Source organism: Eimeria necatrix, genomic scaffold (genome assembly GCF_000499385.1).
Source record: "Eimeria necatrix Houghton genomic scaffold, Enh_scaff89, whole genome shotgun sequence".
Classification (NCBI taxonomy): Eukaryota; Apicomplexa; class Conoidasida; order Eucoccidiorida; family Eimeriidae; genus Eimeria; species Eimeria necatrix.
In genome coordinates this window covers 83,134-104,801 of record NW_013651788.1, presented here as the reverse complement: position 1 = coordinate 104,801, position 21,668 = coordinate 83,134, and the positions used below count along the sequence as shown (strand labels likewise).

The 21,668-nt window shown below is 50.0% G+C and overlaps 6 protein-coding genes across 6 annotated transcripts; 3 read left to right on the top strand and 3 right to left on the bottom strand.

The window, feature by feature from the left end:
* Positions 1-699: 699 nt before the first annotated feature.
* Positions 700-1,769, top strand: ENH_00081860 (hypothetical protein, conserved; the record flags this gene model as incomplete). The annotated part of the gene is made up of 2 exons (XM_013577845.1): positions 700-1,250; positions 1,508-1,769. 2 exons carry the CDS (start codon positions 700-702, stop codon positions 1,767-1,769), a joined length of 813 nt encoding a protein of 270 aa, XP_013433299.1.
* Positions 1,770-2,920: 1,151 nt separating this feature from the next.
* ENH_00081850 (hypothetical protein, conserved) lies at positions 2,921-6,614 on the top strand (the record flags this gene model as incomplete). The annotated part of the gene is made up of 10 exons (XM_013577844.1): positions 2,921-3,397; positions 3,975-4,132; positions 4,238-4,299; positions 4,459-4,526; positions 4,628-4,751; positions 4,905-5,071; positions 5,439-5,491; positions 6,020-6,119; positions 6,209-6,325; positions 6,429-6,614. The coding sequence occupies 10 exons, from the start codon at positions 2,921-2,923 to the stop codon at positions 6,612-6,614; spliced, it is 1,512 nt and encodes a 503-aa protein (XP_013433298.1).
* Positions 6,615-6,757: 143 nt separating this feature from the next.
* Positions 6,758-7,072, bottom strand: ENH_00081840 (hypothetical protein, conserved; the record flags this gene model as incomplete). Its single annotated transcript, XM_013577843.1, has 1 exon — positions 6,758-7,072. The coding sequence occupies one exon, from the start codon at positions 7,070-7,072 to the stop codon at positions 6,758-6,760; it is 315 nt and encodes a 104-aa protein (XP_013433297.1).
* Positions 7,073-7,488: 416 nt separating this feature from the next.
* On the bottom strand, positions 7,489-7,704 carry ENH_00081830 (hypothetical protein, conserved; the record flags this gene model as incomplete). Its single annotated transcript, XM_013577842.1, has 1 exon — positions 7,489-7,704. One exon carries the CDS (start codon positions 7,702-7,704, stop codon positions 7,489-7,491), a length of 216 nt encoding a protein of 71 aa, XP_013433296.1.
* A 1,063-nt stretch (positions 7,705-8,767) lies between these two features.
* Positions 8,768-15,332, top strand: ENH_00081820 (hypothetical protein, conserved; the record flags this gene model as incomplete). The annotated part of the gene is made up of 11 exons (XM_013577841.1): positions 8,768-8,977; positions 9,068-9,321; positions 9,617-10,125; positions 10,255-10,360; positions 10,477-10,615; positions 10,843-11,181; positions 11,329-11,482; positions 11,642-11,890; positions 13,124-13,296; positions 13,389-14,366; positions 14,793-15,332. 11 exons carry the CDS (start codon positions 8,768-8,770, stop codon positions 15,330-15,332), a joined length of 3,651 nt encoding a protein of 1,216 aa, XP_013433295.1.
* A 1,765-nt stretch (positions 15,333-17,097) lies between these two features.
* Positions 17,098-20,844, bottom strand: ENH_00081810 (ABC transporter, putative; the record flags this gene model as incomplete). Its single annotated transcript, XM_013577840.1, has 7 exons — positions 17,098-17,317; positions 17,649-18,015; positions 18,337-18,418; positions 18,737-19,076; positions 19,293-19,783; positions 19,945-20,088; positions 20,608-20,844. The coding sequence occupies 7 exons, from the start codon at positions 20,842-20,844 to the stop codon at positions 17,098-17,100; spliced, it is 1,881 nt and encodes a 626-aa protein (XP_013433294.1).
* Between the last annotated feature and the right edge of the window lie 824 nt (positions 20,845-21,668).

The following is a 21,668-nucleotide window of genomic DNA, read 5'->3' as shown; positions in this document are numbered from 1 at the left end:
CTTGTCCTGTTGCTCCCAAAACCGCGTGGCCTTGGTTCGAGGAACTGTAAAAGCTCACAAAGTGTATTCGGCGCCAAATCTTGCAGTAAAGCCTACAGTACGGATCGCATTGTCATGCCTAACGCGTATATTCAACACACAAAAACATGCAAGATGTATCCTGATCATTTTGAGTAAGCAGTGGTGTGGTAACAGCAGCCAGGAGCGAGCCTCCGCAAGCCCGCCTCCAAATTGCAGAACAGGACTCAACAGAACTTGCGGCTGGCTACTTGCCAGCATTCAAGTAATATATTGCTAATTACAGTAATTTAATAAAAGCTAAGAGTGGCTTTAGGACGTTTGGACAATCTCGTTTTGGGTACGCAGTCCACGCAGCCGACAAAGGACGACTGAAGAAGAAAAAGAGTCGGCTTCTGGTTGCCTTCCTCGAATTCGCCCCAGCACAATACCAAATTCGTCTTTTAAATTCAAATATCAATTTTTCTGATGTTTTCTTTACCTCGGGTCGATAAATTCGGGCGGTGTGCAAAGGTTCTCCTCCCTGAGCTTGCAAAGATACAGATTTTGGCCATCTGTCTCTTCCCTCAAGACCGGATTGATTTCGGCACTTGAATTTGGCAGAGTCAACAGACAAATCAGTGTAACGTAAAGGGCGCAGATATTTCATTGGTGGCGCTTGATCTCTACGGGGTTCCCTCGATGCTTGTTTACCTACAACGAGCTCATTTTATACGGGTTTGCCGAGTTCCTAGCCTAGAAGAGGCAATCTTGCTGCTTCAAAGGCGCAACAAGAAAGCTTCCTTTCAGGATAACACGGCTGAGGCAGTGACTTGTCCTAGGTCGTCTTTTCCCCATGGATCAGCAGCGGCTGCCGACGTGCAACCTATTGTGACACCTTCAGCTGCGGTCCAACGCAATTGTTGGACTATCCAGACTAATCCTGCAGCAGAAACAAGCACCAAAGTGCCTTCTTGCAGAAGTATTCCTCCCACGCGCTCCAGGCGGTCCTGGGTGTGTAGGGATCCTGGGCATTCAAAAGGCAACAGGAGATCCGTGGCACTAGATTTGGCTGTAATGGCGACACCAGATGGTCCACAAGCAGCAAGCAAGCTTGCGGAGGAGTCCAGAACGCAGAAATCTTCGTTGAGTGATGAGGATCCTCTCGTTCAATACGTGGTGCTGCGTAAGGACTTGACCGCGAAGCTGAACTGGCCTCTGGGCGCAGTTGTGGCTCAAGCGTGCCATGCTGCGTAAGTCGCTGTGTTGAACTTTACGTGAATAGCACTGCTGACCAACGACTCTTGCATAGCCACTCTGCAACTGTCTTCACTGCGTGTGCCAAACAAGTTAGCCTTTGCAAAACACGACGAAGAGTAATCACAGGAAGTCGCGCTTACAACTGCACCCAATGACTGTGCGCATCAAAGTGCCCAATTTATAAATTAATTTTCTCGTGAGATTTGCTTTTCTTCGAGGCGTTGCGGGCTATCTGTTACTATCTCTTCAGGGTGGATGCGCTAGGGATTTCCATGGCAGGAAACGGAGACGAAGCCAAGACATATTTGGCTGCAGGCAGTAGCATGAGAACAGTCGTCTTGCAAGTCCCAGGGGAGGCTGAATTGCTGAAGCTTCGGGACAAGCTGGAGCAGAGTCAAATCGGCCACTCGTTATGGAAAGAAGAACCCGAGAAAATTCCGACAGCACTAGCATCTGTGCCGATACGAAAAAGTGCCGGAAAGGTCTTCAAAGGACTCAAACTTTTGTCATAACGCAATCGGGTCGGCGGAGTGTCAACGCTTATGCGGGCAACGATTTCTACCATTTAAACTTTAAGCAATAGCAGTAGTTTGTTGTGTAGGGCAGTAATGTGAAATAGCGGTAGTTTGTTGTGTAGGGCAGTAATGTGGAATTTGCGGCTGCGACCGAAAAAGCGAGCAGTTTTGATTGTGAGTAGCTTGGAGTTGAAGTTGCGAGTAACTCGTAGTGGCAGCTGTTACGTTCGTTTAAAGCACTGGTGAAGACGCAGCATTGTAGAAACTGAATTCTTCCAATGATGTGCGATAGTTTACGTAGCCGGAGCCCTGTTCTTCATATCACTAGCAACGATGCGCCGGTTGCGCTGGTTGGAAGGCCTGCTTGGAGAGTTGGTCTTCGCGTTGTCCTGCTAGGTTGTGCGTTCTTTTCTCGGTCCCTCACCGCCGTTAGGGGACCCTACCTGCAAGTAGTAATTGCTACGGCACAAACCGAGCTGCAGGTGAAAACAGCTTCCACAAACTTCCCGCCTGGGATCTACGACTGCTGGAGCGTTCGTCGCACATTAGGCACTGAAATGGCTCTTCTCTGGGCTGAAAGCTTCCTCCAGTGCCTGAGGAGCTGTTCATTTGTTCACATTAAGGGCCAGGCAATGCATGCTACTATGTTCCTCGGGAGTGTCGAATCATTCACAAGACACTTCAGTCCATTCAGGAGATGATAGCCTTCAATCTGTTTACAGTTGAGCCGCATGGGAACTACCATTTGCATATGATGCAAACTCGTTTTTGGAGTGGGCCACGACGGAGGACGGAAGATGCATGGTGTTCATGCTCAATAAGCAGCAGCAGGGCCTCTGCCTTCTGCATGTGGAGCTGGTCGGCGGCGGGATTGCAGGGTGGCAGTCCATTCAGGAGATGATAGCCTTCAATCTGTTTACAGTTGAGCCGCATGGGAACTACCATTTGCATATGATGCAAACTCGTTTTTGGAGTGGGCCACGACGGAGGACGGAAGATGCATGGTGTTCATGCTCAATAAGCAGCAGCAGGGCCTCTGCCTTCTGCATGTGGAGCTGGTCGGCGGCGGGATTGCAGGGTGGCCAAGCCATTTCCGTCCATGAAAGCGCAAAATATATATTTTTTCCGGTAACTGATCTCCGTTGCGGATGATAATTCAGTCAGCTTGCAGCGTCGGACCCGAGATCCCTCGATTTGCGCCCACTGCTGTGGCATTGTGGGAGAGGGGCCCTACTAGGCACTTCGTCAATGTGAAATCATCCTCGCGCATCCTACAAAAAACGCATACGAAATTGTGTACAATATGGAGGCCGCAAGCAAACTCTGTGGCACTTATAGGCGCTGTTCGGGGTAAAATTGTTTATCCCCGAAGCAATGGCGAGCCTTCTGTACGAGCAGTTGAGGGGGCAGCACGAGGTCAAGGCAAACACTCAAAGCACTTCTCCTGCTGTCCAAAATGGGAACCAACTTACTTGCAAGCGTCCTCTCAATGCCTTTCAACGGGAAACCTACTTCAGAGAGTCGCTATGCGTCCACACCGGCACCTGCCAGCTGGCTGGCACTGCGAGTGCAAAGCGCAGCTGACCCGCTCTCAATCCTTTTCAATCATGGAACGATATAGGAGGGTCCGTCAATTTGTTTTGCTTAATTCAACACGCGCCGGCTTGCAACAATCTAGAAGACAATGCGTGGCGTGCTGCCCACAAGTTGTTGAGTGGATGCCAGGATTTGAATGCATACTTTTCTTGCCCACAGGCGCGGGATGAGCTCAACTTAGTACAGCCGGTGCCTTTCACACAACCAGAAGCAGCTACAAACCCACTATTAATAAACAGTTCAGGTGGGTAGCTTGTTTCCACTGCATTTCGCAACAGTCTTGGCCACAACCACATTTCTTGCTGGCGGTACATGACCAACGCTGGAAAGTTACCTTTCATTATTATATGTATATGGGTTCGTAAGTGTTGCGTATTTCCCGGAAGCTTTGCTGCTGCTTTTTTTTTGTAGAAGCCACACCCTCCTCTGTGCCTCCAGGCCGCAGTTCCTTTTATTGGCCTGCTGTAAGAGGTCCCATTCCCGCGGAAGTAAGGCATACACAACGAAGCATGAAAGAGCGGCAGTGCTTGGGCTGTACGAAGAACACAATTATATGAACGCGAGAAACTTCTTCGCTGGATACCACTTCGGATGCCTTGTTTACAGGCACAGTTTACAACGTGGGAGCCGCCACTTCAGCCTGAGCACCCCAAATCTCTAACTATAGCACTTATTGGCCCACCAAACGCAGGGAAGAGCTCATTGCTGAACGCTTTGCTCGGTGTCACCGTTTCAGCGGTATCCAACAAAGTGAATACCACAAGGTACCTACAACAAACGTGTACCACGCCAAAAAAGTTTATATTGGGTGCTTGTAGAAGCAGTTTGAGTTGCCGTGAAATACATGATATATCTTGTGTTTGCTGCAGAACTGACTTCCGTGGAATGGTTACTAAAGGAAATTGCCAACTGGTTTTCGTCGATGCTCCAGGTGACCTCTTGGAAGTTGCAACGAGCCAGCGTAAAAACGCGGATGCGATACGGTGCTTGGAAGTATTCGATGCCGTGCTATTGATTTCTCGAGTAAAGAACTAGGGAAAGTTGTGGCTATCAGAGCCTTGGCTGCTATACTTCTGTTCTGTTAACACAGGCATCATTGGGTCCCACCCTAAGAAGACGTTCTGCAGAGAGCTCGTGAATGCTGCGTGGAGGGGTTATGTGAGTCTAACAGTGGATACGTTGCCTTCTTATACTCTTGTCAAAATAGAGGCTCCTTGTGAATGTGGCACATGCCTTCCTTCTCTACGTTGCTGCTTTAGGATGATGCAGACTTGGGAATTCTAGTGGTGGACACTGTCAAGCGGCCCACACAGCAAATTTTTAATGTTGTTCGCGCTATAGCCCCAAAACCATGTCTTTCTCAATCTGGATTTCACAGATCGGGCAAGTTTATCACGACTTGCTAAGAAAACAGTAGAACTGTGGGAGGCAACATAACACACGACTTTGGCCGCGCACTTGATGTGTCGATTTCTGTTACTTTTAGCCTTTTGTGAAGGCGATGTGATGCATTGGGGATGATTTCGATATGTTCAGCATCCGACGATGAGTCGACGAGTAGCCTGACGTGCTGTCCATCCCTGGATGAAATGTGGGAAGCAGGGATTCCAGGAGCATTGCGCAAGCGCCTAGCCAACGCTGGTGAAGTTGCTGAGCTAGATGGGCAACCACAGCGGATTCCCCTAATTTTGTGCCTTAACTACACGACTTTGGCCGCGCACTTGATGTGTCGATTTCTGTTACTTTTAGCCTTTTGTGAAGGCGATGTGATGCATTGGGGATGATTTCGATATGTTCAGCATCCGACGATGAGTCGACGAGTAGCCTGACGTGCTGTCCATCCCTGGATGAAATGTGGGAAGCAGGGATTCCAGGAGCATTGCGCAAGCGCCTAGCCAACGCTGGTGAAGTTGCTGAGCTAGATGGGCAACCACAGCGGATTCCCCTAATTTTGTGCCTTAACAAGGTACACGCTCATGAGTCCGTAACGAAGGATTTGAATTCTTACCTGTAGTGGGGCCGCACGAAGGACCTACATCCAAGGCATTTCTGTCCTGTTGCGGATCTCAGATTGATCTGGCATCCCATCCAAAGTGGATACACGCTAGGGAAAAGGAGTTTTTGTAAGTATGCCTAGTTTGAGCACTAAGAAGGAGCGCTAAATGCCAGAGATGACTTCAGTCAGTTTAGTGCTGTAAGGTGACGCCTTGGCTTTTCGATGCAGGTCACATGGCCAGTTTCAGAATACTTTCCACGTCTCAGCCAAATACAAACGAGGAACTGACTCCTTGCTTGATTATCTTGTTAGCGAGGCCATTCCACGCCCATGGGCTTTTCCTTCCGAGATGGTATGTGCACGGGACTAATTCATAATTATTCATATTTTCTGCTGCATACACGGACTAACCGTTTTCCTTGCATTTTTTGCTGTAAATAAGGACTAACCATTTTCGCCTTTGCAGCGGAGAGTTTCCTCTACGCTTCTGTGCTATGTCCGCAGCGAACGAGCCTCTCGAAAGTAGAGCAAGTCGAAGAGCTTATCAGGCAAGCCTCATTTCGCATTGAAGGTTTTTCTCCCTCGCCTTCCTGGTCTTACATTTGCTTTACTATTTCACGTTACAGGCCTTGTTTGAGTTTGTGTGATTGAGCAGGACGTATTTGTTTTGTTGGTTTAATAAAGATGTTCCCTATCGGATTGATCAGCAAACAGTTGGATGGACATATCGAGATGGCTACGTAGTGATTGAACATGTAAGGCGTGCACACAAACCTCTGTTGTTCCGTTAGGATGAAGAGTGTATGTAAGACGGTTGTGACCTGTACTGTGTTACTTGCTGCAGGAATTGATGGTGAAGTCTGCGCAAGTTGCAAAAATGATTTGTGGCATAAGAGGTCGTATCCTCCTGCAAATGCGAAGGAATGTTACCTACAAACTAGAACAGTTATGGGGCCAAAAGGTGAAACTAAACATATTTGTCAGAGTTTCAAAACGCTAAGGCTTCCCGCTATTGGGTTACAGTACTTTTGGTTTCTGTTCTCTGAGTCGCATCTTTGCCCCAGGAAGTCGAAATATTACTTGAAAACGAGGGAATAACCTCACAAAAGGCTTTGCCCATCGGAAAGTTATTGTTCGATAGTGTAGCTCTTCATCATGAAGGTATTCAGAGAATAGTAGATCCCGAGCACAGACGCAAGGTAGACTCCACCCAAAGTAAGGAGTATGGTAGCACTCCAGCTCAAGCCTGATACAAGTTAATAAGCGCCATGCAAGAAGGCAAAACGTGTTATAAGGACTTCACCAGTTGGGGCGCGAGGCAAATGACGATGTACAAGCTCTACGCCTGTTGCCACTGCTGCCGCCGGGGAGCCGGTAGAGAGGAACACGTGGTTCATTGAACGTTGTACGTGTGTCTTGAAAAGAGCGCTTGCAACGCGGGTGTCCACATTTTCTGTTTAGTCAATAGCTTTCGAAGTTTAGTAGGTCTCCAGTGCACTTCAAACATACCTCGAGTGGCTAGGCTGACAGTTTTCAGGTTTTTGACGAAAGCCAAGACGATGCCATCGTGGCAGCCCTTATTACCAACGCCCCAACGCCTGAGAAAAATCTCTAGATTGAGCTGGCCAAATTCAGCTACGGGAAATTTAATACCTGAGCAGTGATTCGGCGAAGCGATCGGTTGCTTCTTGTGGTGTCTCGTTTCCATTCACAGCAATATCTGACGCGACAGCTACAGCAGTCTGCATTCGAATGATTCAAGTTGGAGGAGCTTCGGAGCCAATTATTCCTACTTGGTAGTATTGGGAGTCGCTGCACGTGCTCGGTGCAGTGTCGCGAAGCTTAAGGAGGCGCGCCTCAACGAACTTCTGCTCTTCAGGAGAGAGCAAGTGGTCGGGGTCGCATATCCACGAATGTGACAGGCTGCAATTTCACGTTTCATTATCGCCATAGTATGTAATTTGTGGACAAGCTAATTACTTTACCTTGAAAAAGCAACACATTTCTCAGGCTGCTCGAACGGGCTGGGGAAAGACGTGTCTGTGTGCATGGCCACGTCAAAAGTCTGGTCCAATTGTCTGAATAACTGCGTGAAACAACAAGTATGTGGCAGCTTAAGAACAGTCAGTCATACGCGTGCTGGCTTCTGCGTAGAGGAGACCTTCCCTTGGATGGCCACCAAGCTTCAGAGCTTGTTTCCTCAAAGGCTGGCGCGACTACAGAGTTCTTGTTGAAGCGGAACGGCTGGCCCATTTGAGTGTAGCCATCGGCGATAGCCTTCGCCGAAGCGCTAGAGTAATGGGTGCCAGAAATGGCTATGAGGAAAAGTGACTTCCACATTTTATCGAGATTTTGTGCGTAAGAAGCCGTGGAAGAGCGAAGGACGAAACTCTGGAAGTAGTGGCGCGGATCCGGTGTGCAAGACCCACTGATTATCTCAGGTGAACGTACACCGCAGAGCCACTCCGGCGCTCAGTGTTTGACACTTTTCGTGTTTTGTGCATCGGTAACCCCCGGTTTGTGCATCGGTAACCCCCGGTTTTGTATTGGGTTCCAGTGTATTCATGTTCTCGTTTTCTCACTTTACTCCTTGCCACACGAACTTCTTTCGGTGCAACATGAGACAGGCACAACTGCCACGAAATAAATGACAATTTGCAGAACGTCCACGTGAAAAATTAAACTTGTTTTTAGTTTTGAGTGTATTTGAATCCTAAATGCTCGTACACATTGGGTATTCCTCCTGTGTCACATTTGCAAGACCGTCACTGGATCGTCCATCAGGAGTAGTTAGCTCATTGATCTTGATCCGAAAAACTTCAATCCATTTCCGCATTTTAAGTGAATGTGACTGGACAATATTGATATATTAGCAAGAAATCCGCAATGCTGGAGCCACAGATACTACAGGCTGACATAGAACGAACGATCAGTGCACATGCAAAGAGCCAATCTGTTGAACGATCTGTCACAGAAGTGTCTTCTCTAATCTTCCTCTTGCAAATTTCGTTATTCCTATGTCCAACTCAACAACTACGGAAAGTACTTATACTTACTGTGCTATTCATAGCGATTGACACCCTACTTCGTTCTGTTCTCTCTCTCCAGTGCCTAGGCCAACGCTCGCTGTTCCGGTTTACTGGCTTAAACTGGCCATTCGCTGACCTCATTCACGTAGAAGGGCAACTCTTTCGGATTTCGTGCATGTGAACCTTACTGCCTGTTATTGAGCCCCCGAGGGCTCTAAAGTTCGCTGGCATTGAACTGGCTTCCGAATGAATTAACAATTTGGCAAGAAACGCGGAACCTAGCACTTGGTATGCGACCGACTGGGAATGACCTGGCCTAGTGATCTTCCTTGTCCCTTTATCCCGTGGGTTTCAGCACGGTCGCACAAGGCACGATGGAGGAGTACGATGGCGGGTTCCTTGCGAATGAGCATGAACACTCAGCTGAGGGCTCAGAGGCACACACAGCGTCTACGTGCTTATTAGGAGCACACCCAGACGAATGTTTCAAGTCAGCTGATGGAAAATATGCCGCCTGGGTGGACGAATACAGGGATGAAGCCTGTAGGGTTGTTTACTACCCCGACACTTCAGCCATTCCCCGCGTAAGTTCTTTTTGACGGAAATCAAGTAAGCAGCGCGCTTCTGCCTTCATCTGCCTTGCTGTGTACATTTGTATGCGAATTTGTGTCCAGTCAGTCCTTGCGGTCTTCAACGTGTGCGTGAACAAGAGTGGACTTAGCAGCGCCCTCCCGAAAGCGATTTCCGAGAATAGAAAACCGTTTGTAACACAATTCCACTCCACTGTTCGAAATATGGCAATTGCCGAAACTACTTCAAATCCACCTGGGTCAGCAAAGTCTGTCGCTGAAGGTCAAATCCCTCACGGAATATACTCGTGGTCAAATCTCAAATTGGTTGAGAATGGCAGTTCTCAGCTGCAACCGACGTTACTCCTCTCAGATACAAACCGAGCGGCTGCAGCAATAAAACTGCCCCCACCTGCGCGGCTAGGAGTAGCCTACATAGAAACAATGCCTTACTATCTCCTACCTGCCGTCATCGGCCTCGCCATAGCAGGAATCTTGTTGCCCTTATTTCTCCTCCTTTTCTGCTTACGGAATTGCAAAGCCTGCAGGAGGTACATGCGTATTTTCGGCCCTAAATGGTCAGAACACTATATTCCCCTAACTTGTCTCTGCAACGAAGAAAATGCTGTGGAAGTGTCTCTCTCTGTTGCGCAGGCTTTGCAGTTGTTTCTACTGCATTCGGGTATTTTTCAAGCTGACAAAACGCCACCGGATAGATATGGAGAGATCGAATTCCAGTGGCAACAGCACCGCCGCTTCAGATTCTCAGTACCGAGGAAGCGTCCGCAAATTAGTACCAAGGGGTGCCTGCCTAGGTCTGAGGTACCTGGTGCTGATTGCGGCAATACTTGTAGTGCTAGTTGCTATGGGAATTGGAATTTATGTCATGGTAGACCTTCGAGCGCAGGTATCTCAGCTTAGCTGCTCGGCTGCACAAGCGGCTTCAACCATTATCAACGGCCAGACCTTTGCAAATCCGTCCGCGCCCTCCATTAGTCCCGACAGAACCACCGCCTTCACTTCGCCCTTTTCAGCTCCTTCCCCTTTCACTTCGGCGCTGCTTTCTACCCCGGCGGCTGCTGTTTCACCATCGCTTCTTTTTCCTTCTGCTGGGCAGCCCAACAGTGCCGCCCCCACCGCATTTCGCCACTTGGAAGAGGCATGTACGTGCAAAACTTTCCACACCATCATTTATCATGTTTCGAAATAACAACAGTTCAGACATTCACCTCTAATTCGTTTATGAGACAAATGGCAGCAGAACATTCTTGAAGCTTGCTTCACTGGTGCAGACGAAGAAGACCCGAGGCTGCTGCAGGAAGAAGAAACAGCAGCAGCCGAAAACGAGACAGCTCCGAACCGCACAGGCTTCGTTGGAGCAGTCCCTGCATTAGAATAGTAAGCAAGCTCTTCCTGAACTGCCGTAAACGCACCTGCTACACTTGCTGCTGGAGGTATTTTTATCTATTTTTGTCTATGTTCTCGCGACCTGTGGCGCTACTTTCTCTACGCAGTTTTGAAAGCCTCTCAGCGGCTTTGGATCCTCATCGCGAAGACTCTCTGCCTAGCCAGCTTCGGAGCGCCAGCGCATTGGCATTTCAGATAACGCAAACAATGGCTGACGTAAAGGACAACTTGCAGACGCTACAGGAGGTGCGCCAATAAATTATTCGCTTCACCTTCAGTGCCAGGTTTCAGCGATTAAGGTGAATGTCAGCTGTGTAGCGTGGGCCCAGGAATACTTTGACAACCTTGCCCCTGAGTTGCACGATATCCTAGCAGATTGACTACTTCAACCGTAAGTGAAGTTCGTGTTACTGCCAAGCAAGACAGTGCCGCTTCATATGCTGACTGCCCTGCTGCTGTGCTATGTGTACAAGACTCTGCGCAATCCCGCCAACAGCGGAATGCGGATCTCCGTAGGAGGGGAGACATCAGACTCTCTGCAGGCGAGCTACCACATCTCGCCTTTGGGCACTGCCACTGCCTCCCTGTTGAGCTCTTGGGAGACCGCTGTCCATTTGCTGCCTCACAGCCTCCTGTCAATAGCGGAGGCGTCTGACAGGCTGGCAGTGGACATGGAGAACAATGTGCAGCAAACAAATAACTTGCCTTCCTCAACAGAGCTGCATAAGGCCAAAGTAGCACTCAAGGACACACTCGACACCGCTCATCGTACAGTAGGAAAGCTTTCCAAACTTAGTGGACCCCTCTATTGGGTAAGGATTGCAGACGTTACTGGATCTTATGGCTATCTGTGCTGCTGTTGTTTCTGCTGGTTTAATTTTTTGAATGCATGAAACAACAGTAAATGCGCAATATAACGATTTAGTGCCTGCTGTTGCTGTTGCTGCTACTATGTTCAGGGCTCCATAGCGGTGTCTGCTCTGATTGGCTGTCTGCTGCTGCTAGCCTCCTTCTACATGTGCTGCCTCTGCTGCTGCAATCGCGACGCTCTTGTAGACCGCAAAAGAACAAGCTGCGGCTGTTTGTTCCTTTTGCTTCTGGCGTCTTCAGCAGGTAGGGTTGTACACTTCGTGGTGCACCTCAGCTGTTACGTTGCCTGCCTCTCACTTCAACGACTAGTCTGTTCTCGTTCGTCTGCTTACTTGTGAATCTGCTCTAGACTTGCCTTTTTAAGTCGCAACCATGCGGCTCAGCTGATTGTTGCCTATGCAGCACTCGTGGCAAGCGGCGGGCTTCTGCTGGGTACTGCGGCAGTGACTGACGGCTGCCTGTACATGGAAAACTGCTTAAAAGATGAGAAAGACGTCGACGATCTATTGCAATATTTTGGAGCTGCGAACAGACAAGCCTTATTTTCCGAGGGCGCTTCTGTGGGGTCTAACAGCACAGCAGCTCGACTCCTGAGCGCTTGTTTCCTCCCTAACCAGGAGAGGGACTTGGTGCGCGTGTTTGACATTGGCGGTGAGGCACTGTTGCTGACCGCGCAGATACACTTCATGTGACTGATTAAATGTGTAATTCGATGTCTGTACATATCGGACATGACGCCGTCGGTGTATTGCTGCCCTGTGCTGATCATTTTAGCATCTTGCTGTTCATGTTTGTGCAAATTGTATATCTTTGCACTGATTCACTGAGCCTGTTGCAGAACTCATGTGCATCTGCATAGATAGGTGCAAACGAACGCATACGTCTGCCTGTATACGTTTTCATACACGCATCCCGCCTTTATTCATAAATATAAATATATATAGATGTATACATATATGTATATGTACACCTGTAGCAGCTACTGCTTGTGTTCACGTGCATCCGGAGAACCTGCGTATTTGTGCTCCTGCACAAACAGTGATCCATCCGTATAAGAAACCAGCACCTACACAACAGTGCGCATAAAATGCACGCATCCACATATCCGAATTGACTAGAACTACAGTTTGGAAATTAAACTTTCGGATATTCTCGTGCTCACACTAAAGAACGCTGCCAAGATGCGGATATTTACAATCGTACATAGACACAGCATGCGCGCGTGCATAGGGACACATGCACGTCCATGCAAGCACGCATGCAGGCATCGGTGCCATTAACTTACTCACGAGCAGTAAACAAATGTACACACATGCGCCTCCTGCCTTACAATTCTGGCCACAGCGGAAGCAACAGCATGCATCTCTTTCCGAGCAAACACCGTTACGTCTGCACTTTCGCTTGCGTTCAATATTCTTGTACAGTTATTTTCACTGAAAGATGCTATTTACATGCTGACGCGCACGCATACGAAAGGACGCATCCATGTGCAATTCACTGTGCATGCTTGCGTGCTGCAAGTTACTCCTGCGCGCCCGCAAATACACACACACACACATTTGCAACTGAGCACAGCTGGAGTCACGGCTACTCGCATACACCAGGGCAGCGTATGACTCAATAACAAATATGCCCACACTGTACATAAGGCAAGCACATGTTCATGTACGCAGATTCCTAAAGCGGCATCCGCACGCATGCACTTTGAAGGACACCCGCACATGCAGACACGCGGATGCATCATACACAAACACGGAGGCATGAGTGCGCATGCATATATGTGTAAAGGCTTACGTTCAAGTATAGTCTTCTCAGTAAATATCTATGAATGCGTCAATCCATGAAAGGACACCCGATCTGCGCATGCGAACGCTTGCGGCGCAGATTTGGTTGAGTCAGGGATGCATGTTAGGGAAGCGGGGGAGAACGCTGTGCAGAATGAGGCCTTGGGTGCTCACCTGCTCTCTCTACAGTTGCAAGACGCAGCAGCTGAGTTGCAGCTTTTGGAAAATACGTACTGGCTTCTCCTCATTGACCCGATGACTTTACAGGAGGAGGTAGGGACGTAGGACAAACAACAGGATAAGGAGTACAAGCTGCGGGGCTTCCTGACTTGTATTTGCCTTCGATGCTGGCGTGCTCCTTGCAGGATTTGGAGGGGCGGCTCCACACGTACAGGGAAGTGCTCTGCAGCGGAGTCCAAGACAAGCAGCGAACAATCAAGGCCAAGTACCTCAGCCTAGGCGCATCGCCAGCAGCGCCAGGGCCACAACCCGACGACGAGGTTGGGCCTGCTTTGAAAGCAATAGGGGCGTTTTCCCTGCTGCAAAACGGAGATACTGAGCCTGCAGATGAACTGGCAGCTCTCCTTCAAGAGTTCAGTCCTGACCCCCGAGATGCAGAGCGACTCTCAACGGCCTTCCAAGAGGCGATCAGAGGAGTTCAAAGTAGCAGCGGCAGGTGGGAAGACGGCGTGAAGTCCTCGATACAGGGCTTAGTGGTCGAGTTGATGCGTTTGGCAGCAGGTAAGTCAGAGGCCGAAAAGGCGCAGCTGCTGCAGGCAGTAGTGCGCCTCGCTGGGCAGGCAAACGCCGAAATTCAGGCGGCCAAAAGAAACGGAGGAAGCATTGATGTCTCCAGGGCAGAAGCAGTTAGAAGAAAAAGGCAACAGGCACGCCAAAGGTCCACGCTGCACAAGCTTCTGCAAGAGAAATGCTTGCAAACAGCAGCAGGAGGCCCCCTGGCCGCAGGAAAGGGAGACCGAATCGTGATCTTCGGAATGGAAGATTTAGAGGACTTGGTGGCCCCATTCTTGCTTTCCTCCCTCCATAGCAGCAGCAACAGCGGCGACGACTCGGCCCTTACCATAGACGCTTCATTCGACGCCGAGTCTGCCCTTGTGTTTGAAGTAGCAGAAACAAAAGGGTCACAAGAGGAACAACTGCTGTTTAGAAATGCAGTTTGGTGGGCGGCAAAGAAAGAGGCACTGCGCGCAGACACCGCTAAGTCCTTTGCCTGCCCCCGAAGAACCACACAGAACAACGAAAGGCCCCTTCATTGGACTTCGTGCAACTTTGAAGAGTTCCAAGAGGCGACCAACCAACTGCTCAGCAGAATGCATCAACAAGTGAGAAGGAAACAGACAGCGAGGTAGAGAATGAGGGGTTTAGTGGCGGACACAGACACACAAATAGACGAAGCAAAGGAGAACAGTGCAACGGAAACGAGGCACAGATAAGCGAACTCAAAGATAGAGAAGCAGATATGTGAATAGAAGGCCCAAATATATCGAGAAACTGTAAGAGAGTAGGCACAGATACGATAGAGACACAGATATCGAAAGTGTTGATTGAGACAAGTGGTATAGGAGCACTTCATAGCGAGCAAGAAGAACGCCTAAGCGCAAAGTATACTTCAAGAATCCGATCCTTCCGCGCGAAAAAGAGAGGTAGAAGCTCTTCACAAATCAGTGTCTATACGTCCGAGCCTTGCTGTTGAACTTTCATGGCGCAACTCATGCCTTGTCTTAATGCTCATGTTTGTGGCTGCACAGCTGGAGAGTCTATGGGATCAGCTCCGTGTATTCTTCGAGGCGCGCAGCGCCGTCTACCGAGTGTTAAGCGACGATTTCCGCAGCGTTGCTTCTAACTTGGACTGCCGGATAGTTCACAACGAGTGGCAGCCGGTGCGGGAGCTGGTGTGTGACAGGCTCAGGCCGACGGGGGCCAACTTAGCGCTTCTGTTGCTGGTCTTGGGCGCTGCAGCGCTGCTGCTGCTGCCGTGCTTCTGTTGCGTCTGGAGGGCGGGTGTAGAGAACTCGTGGCAACAGCGAGCCACACTGAAACGGAAGCCTTCCGGAAACACCACGCCAACGAACACGCTGTGGGACTCCAACAGCCCCGAACTGGTCAGCGCACCCAACCCACACAGCAACAACGGAAACAACAGTGGCAACGCAGCTGCCGCTGCTGCGGTTGCGGCTGCAGCGGCGGCCACAGCTGCAGCTGCTTCAGGACTCGCCCAGCAGCCGCAGCAGCAACGCTACCAGCAGTCCGACAGATACCGACCCGTCAGGAGTGATGACTGGAGATAACAGCTCCTGCCTTGGCAGATGAAGAACAGCTGGAGGCGCGGCGATGCGGGAGGCCTGTCGTGCTTCTTGCTGCACTTGTCCGCGTCTCTCTTTGATGTGTTTTGTTTAAATAGTTCACAGACGTGCAGGAGGCGCATGCGCTATGCCTTCACTTGCACGTAATTCGCTGCTTTTGTGAGGTCCCCTGCTCTTTTCGTTTTGGCCACCGCTGTAGGGAACTAGCTAGCATCTTTCTTTGTCCTCAGGCGCGCCTCCCCTGTCTATTTGATGCAGCGCTGGGACGTCCATATAGAAGACGGCCACCAACCAAGCTGTCGCAGTTGACTGTTGCAGTTTGTATATGTCATCGGAGTATTTAATTTCCCAGTAGAGAGCTTATGGCACTTAGTTGGTGCTGCCACAATGCAACACATGAGGGTGTACCGGATGCAACGCTTACGACGCAGAGAAAAATTTAGACTGGCAGCTCTTCTTAGGCACATAGCTGGAGATACTGCTTCCTTGCACCTCTTCCTGAGAAGTGTGGATAGAACAAACGTTAGGCCTGAAGTGCAACTGCTCATATATCCGAGTGCACACATATGCTTGCATGCACGCATGCTTGCAAGTATGCATGTCTGCCAACGTTTAAGAACCTACAGAGAATGAAGGAATGCGGACTGCGGCGCTTTCCTGTCCTGCCTAGTCATGCATGCTTGCATCTGCACGGCTGCTATGGAGTGATGGCTCGGTTGTCAGTCGGCTTGTACGAACCGTGAGGCCTCCCACTGGTGGTGATGGCAGCCAAGCAGATCACCGTGAGACACTCAAACGACTAGCCCTGAGAATTCGCCGCAGCGTGATCCCAGCACGTCAAAAATGAAAGAAAACTGGCCGCAGCGAATATCCTGATGCGGACCAGACCAATCGTTACTTATCCTACGGACTCATCCAATATTCCCGCAGATTCATTCAGTAATACTATAGACTCACGAGACAGGCTAGCTGTCATCTTGAAGAACTACCTGGACTAGCTGCCTGAAAGGAAGTAGCCAGATTACCGAAATAGAAAGTACCAAACGAGACAAATCTGCACAACAAGGGCTTTGTAGCCTCAAAGGCTCGGGCTAGGCTACATGAGCCGGATCCAAATCTGGCGTACCCAAGTAAAGGGCAGCGATCCGTTGCTCCAGCAAGAAATGTGCCTAAGCCTTACATGGGACCACCTACACAAAATTAGGAGAGCATTCATTCACCAAAGTAACTATTTGATAGTTCGTTTAGGGTAGCCTGGGTAGCAGGAGCACAATTACGTGCGCTAAGCCCCTTGTGCCTTCACCCCACAGAGTTGCGATGTGGTTGGTCTGCTGTCCGACTACTCTGCGCAACTGCTGACTGGTCGAACTCTGCTCATCTTGGCACTTTCCCTGGGTCTCTCTTTTTTCAAAGCTTTGAAGTATCTTCATTGTGCACATCGAGAAAGAAGGCCTCCCCCAGCACTACACTATTCAGCCGCAGCTCTATACAAGCGAGTGCTCAGCAAGAAAAATATCTGAAGAACAGCTGCACAAGGCTCTAGACGCAACCCAAACAGCGTGGCTCAACGATGCTGCAGTCAACGGAAAAAAGCAGCAGCAGCTTCTGTCACGCTTCATCCTCGACACTGCGGGAAGATGTATGCGTGCAGCAAACGGGGTGAGCTGCCCCTGAACCCCGAAAAGTGGTTGTAGGGGTTGAGGCCTCACTCATCCAGGTGCTCTGCCTACAAAGAAAAATGCCGTTGCTGTTACTGCTGCTGTTCCGGTGTGCTGAGATTGCTGCTGCTCTCGGGGTTTGCTGCGCCCCTGGCTGCTGCGTAGAGGGCGTGAAAGCGCGAGTGCTTGTCTCTGAGGAGACTGCGAGGAGGGGCGAACTCAAGTAATTGGCCTTCGCCCACAACACCGACACGGTGACAAAGAGAAGGCAAGTGCTGAAGACGGTGAGATACAATCAAAACACTCCCACGCCTGCAGAAGTACACACACAACACTGCCAAAGGTGACACAGCCTCGTGCGACAGCCTTCTACAGTTTTTGCGTGGCGTAGGCTTTGTAAGTAACACAGAAACTAAAGGGTCATAAAAGCCAAAATGCCTGCTGCGTTGCATCCGTGTTGCACAATTTCAACTACACCGATCTCATCGGATTGTTATAAATGTAGATTCCACTAGGCTCTGCAGGCTGATGGAATTAAGTAAATCATTTCAGTTCAATATTTTCCCACCAGGCTTGCAAGCCACCCTAGGCCGAACACTGACGGCGCAATGCTTTGCGTGTGCGTCTTTAAGTGTATCTTTACCTCAGACACCACCGGATGACAGGTACGAGAACCTCCTCTTCCACTGAGCTATCCATGGCGCTGTTTGCTTCATCGAGACACAAAATAGGAGCGTCTCTCAACAGCGCGCGACAGAAACACAGCAGCTGCTTCTGACCTATAGACAAACGGATGCTCTGACTGCCCCCTCCACCCGCCTGCTTGGCGGCGTTCCTCGGGGCCGCCGGCGACCCGTCCACTTGTAAGCGAGAGGAGGGGGAGGGATGACTTGGCTGTTGGTTGTCCCTAGCGCTTGGCACTGAAGGGGCCCCCAGCCGCTTCGACTGCGCGTCACTTTCGCTGTGCCGCAGCCCCACGCTCGAAGGCGAACTCAAGCGCATGCGCGTGCCTGCCAAGACCCAGACAGGAACATGCATACAGGAACATGCATTAAGCGCCTATGCATTCAACGAATTGCATAAATGGGACAAAGCATAATGCATGCAGCAGTCAGCTGCTGCCGCGTGTGTAGTCTATTGCCACTGCTTCTGCAACGCCAAGGCCTTCTCCATCCCAGCAAGAAAATCGCTTTACAATTCCTGCCCAGCTGCTGTTATCTGATGCGCCGATGTGTATGGAAATATTGGGCCCAAGGTTACACTGACAAGCAGCAGCAGCAACAGTATGTTGGGTAACAGCAGCCGAAACTGAAAACAACGAAGGGACACACTTCCTTGCATCCTGCGAGATCTTCTAATGCGGAACTCTACCGAAGATGCCTCGTCCACAGTAGCGATTGGAGTATCTAGACCCTGTGAACACCCAACAAGTGCAAATGCTCTCGTGAGACCGGCAACAGTGACTTCTCCGAATAAACGACGGTGACTGCTGTGAATAAACAAGACAGACTGCTACCAGAAACTGTGCTGAACGATACAGTAATGCACTCAATAATGGCAGTGAAGAGAGTACGAGACAGACGACACAAGATTGGAGTCAATCAAAAAGGAAGACCTAGGCACGCCTAAGGACCATCGAAAAGAAGACAGATAGGGCAGCATGCCCCAAATTAGAGCCTTAGATGGAATTCAACACAACAAAAAAGAGCCAAAAGCCGTCACGTTTCTTACTTGCGGAAGGGCCTTCACAACATGATCAAGTCGACAGAGGCGGAGGGCATCGTACAGCTCCGCATCTGTGCGCGTGGTGGCGGGGTCTAAGTTCGAGCGAATGGTCCCTGAGAAAAGAGTGGGTACTTGAGGGACAAACGCCAACAAAGAGCGCAGCACGTGAACGGGCAGCCGCTGTATGTCCACGCCGTCGATCTTTATGCACCCCGTGTAAGGCACCATGCGGCTAAGAGCCAACAACAAAGTGCTCTTCCCTGCCCCCGTACGGCCCACAATGCCCACGGCTTCCCCGGGGTGAATCGTCAAGGACACACCGCGCACAGCCGGTTGACTGCCCGCGCTGCACCAAGACAACAACACCCCAAGTCCTGCAACGTGGCACTATCAGAGCCAATCACGTTTCAATTCTAATCGCAGGGGCTGGGGATCCGTTGGCTTTGGTGAACTTTTTCGATGGCATTGGACTGCTATTGAGCACGTGAGGCTTTCTACTTGTGTAGAAAGTTTCTAGTATTTTGCAACATATGATTAACGAATTTAAGAAACACCTGCTGACCTGTATGCCACTGTCACGTTTTCAAAGTCAACTCTTCCTCTTGTTCTAAATCCGAGCGGGACTGCCACTGGAAAGGAAAGAGCCGCTACTGCCTCTGTCTGTTGCTTCTGCGCGGCCGCCCAAGGCCGCATGCCGTCGTTCAGCTGACGGCTCTGAGACCCAAAGGACAGAAGGGTCTCATAGACGGCGAGCTTAGCAGCAGCTGCTGCTGCAGTTTGCCGGGAAGAGACGGACGCCCTGTGGACTGCCATAGTTGCAGAGTGCGCTGGCCCCCTGATGTCAGCGCATGCAAGGCAGTCTTCAGCAGATGGCCTCGTCAGCAGCGGCTGCTGCTCCTCATCCTTGCCGTGCATTGGCAGCAAGCTTTTGTTGCTCAGCCGCGTACAACGCAGCCAGCGCCACCACGACAAGCACACGGAAGATTCAGCAGACACAGGATGCTGCCACGGGCGCCCCGTTATTACGTCATAGTTGGGGTCCTCTGCCGGCACCTGCAGGCAATAAGCAGGAGCAGCAGCGTTGGCTTTCTATGCAGAAGCAGCGGCGAGTGTGCACGCAGCAGAGGGGAAGCGCTTGGCGCTGAAGCAAAAACTCGCAGCTTAGGCGTTCCTTCAGGGAAACATCCAGTCTCAGTGCAAATGGCCGGTCGTACCAGCAAGTAGTCTCTGACTCTTTCGACGGAGACCATTTGGACCTCCAGCCGCACAAACGTTGTAATGCTTTGCGTCAGCAGCCGCACAAGAGGCGCCACAGCGTAGAGACTAAGAGCTAAAAGTCCCGCCATATCTCCCCGCACCTGAACAATCAGAAATACGACAGGTTCCCACAATGAACACCAAAATATATGTAGAGAAGAGGTATAAGAGACGAATTTGCAGAACATGAGATACCGGCCGTCAAAGAAGTAACAAAGAGGAGACAAGTAGGCACAGGGCAAGACAGAATGAGACTAGGCAATTATTCAGCTCGCACCAGGTCACACATTTTAGTTGCTGCACGATTTACTACCTGTTGTAAATGCAGAGCCGCATATAATGCCAAATGAGATGCAATATAAGCAAAAAACCGTAGTGAGTTATACTTTTTAGAGACGAAGACAGCCCACAAAGCTGCCACTGGCTGCCAGCATTTGCTTCAGGGGAAGCACAGGCGACGCACAGGGAGGCACGGAGATATACAAGGAGCAAAATAAAACGGATGGAGGAGAAATTAAACATTCTCTCAGGGACAACGAAAAATGTCCTGAAGCAAAAGAAGAAAATGGCAACAGTCAACTGCACGCAAAGAAGTTGAAGCGGAGAGGAAAAGGACTAACTTGTTCCAAGCGGGAGGGCCAGAAGTAGAGAGGCAAAGTGACAGAAGCCAGGAGAAGCGCCTGGAGGGTGGCTCCAATGAGTTGCAGACGTAGGGCCAACCACGCTTGCAGACAAGTGTTCAAATAAGAGGTATTGCCGTACAGCAACAATGCACTGAGGCAGCGACTGAAGTACCTGCACTCTGCCCTGAGACCAAGGAGAAAAAAGTGAGCAATTATCACAGTGAACATGAACATCGCAATTCAAAAAATGTCCTAGCCTTGACTGCAGTGCATTGCACAGAGATCATGTTCGAAAGCAAATGATCATCCAACACCTTGAGACAGGAGGTGGAATCGAATCAGGCAGAACTTAGGACTAGTCCACTTAGAAAGCACGAACACACAGGAACCCAACAGATCTGTGAAGTTGAATCTTCACATCTAATCATACGTTTACTTGCCGCTTGGCTTAATTTCAGAGAAATATAAACATTTACAAGTGCATGTTTTCATACATGCACACCAAGGAACACTAACACATTAGGTGTTGGGCGCAATCACACGTACCATTGCTGATACAGACGCAGATAATATGTGCGCACAAACTCATTTTCACATGCAACATACAAGTTTTACTTGAAAATACATGCAAACACACATCTGCACGTGCACGAGCACACGTGCAGGAGGGGAGATGCCCATATTCATGTTTTTCCCATCTATACGCCGGCATTCTGATCCTTATCATCCGCACAAGACTGTTGGTTTTAATCCATAAAAGATGCCCGTAAGCACAAGCGCATACGCAATACAAAACACAAATACAACAACCTTGGCTGATGGGAGCCTTTAGTGCACCGCTGATTCACCTGAAGGCACGCAAAGTGCGTCCGCCTCCCACCGCCCCCGCTAGGAGACAGTGCAGGGGGGAGCGCGCGACTGTTTCCAATCTCTTTAAAGATCTGCAGAAGGCCACACAGCTGGACACGTTGGTGCGCCGGTGATGCGATATGGAGGAACATATTGTTTGGTGCAAATGTTTGGTGCAAATGCTACTAAAGTGACAAGTGAATAGGCAC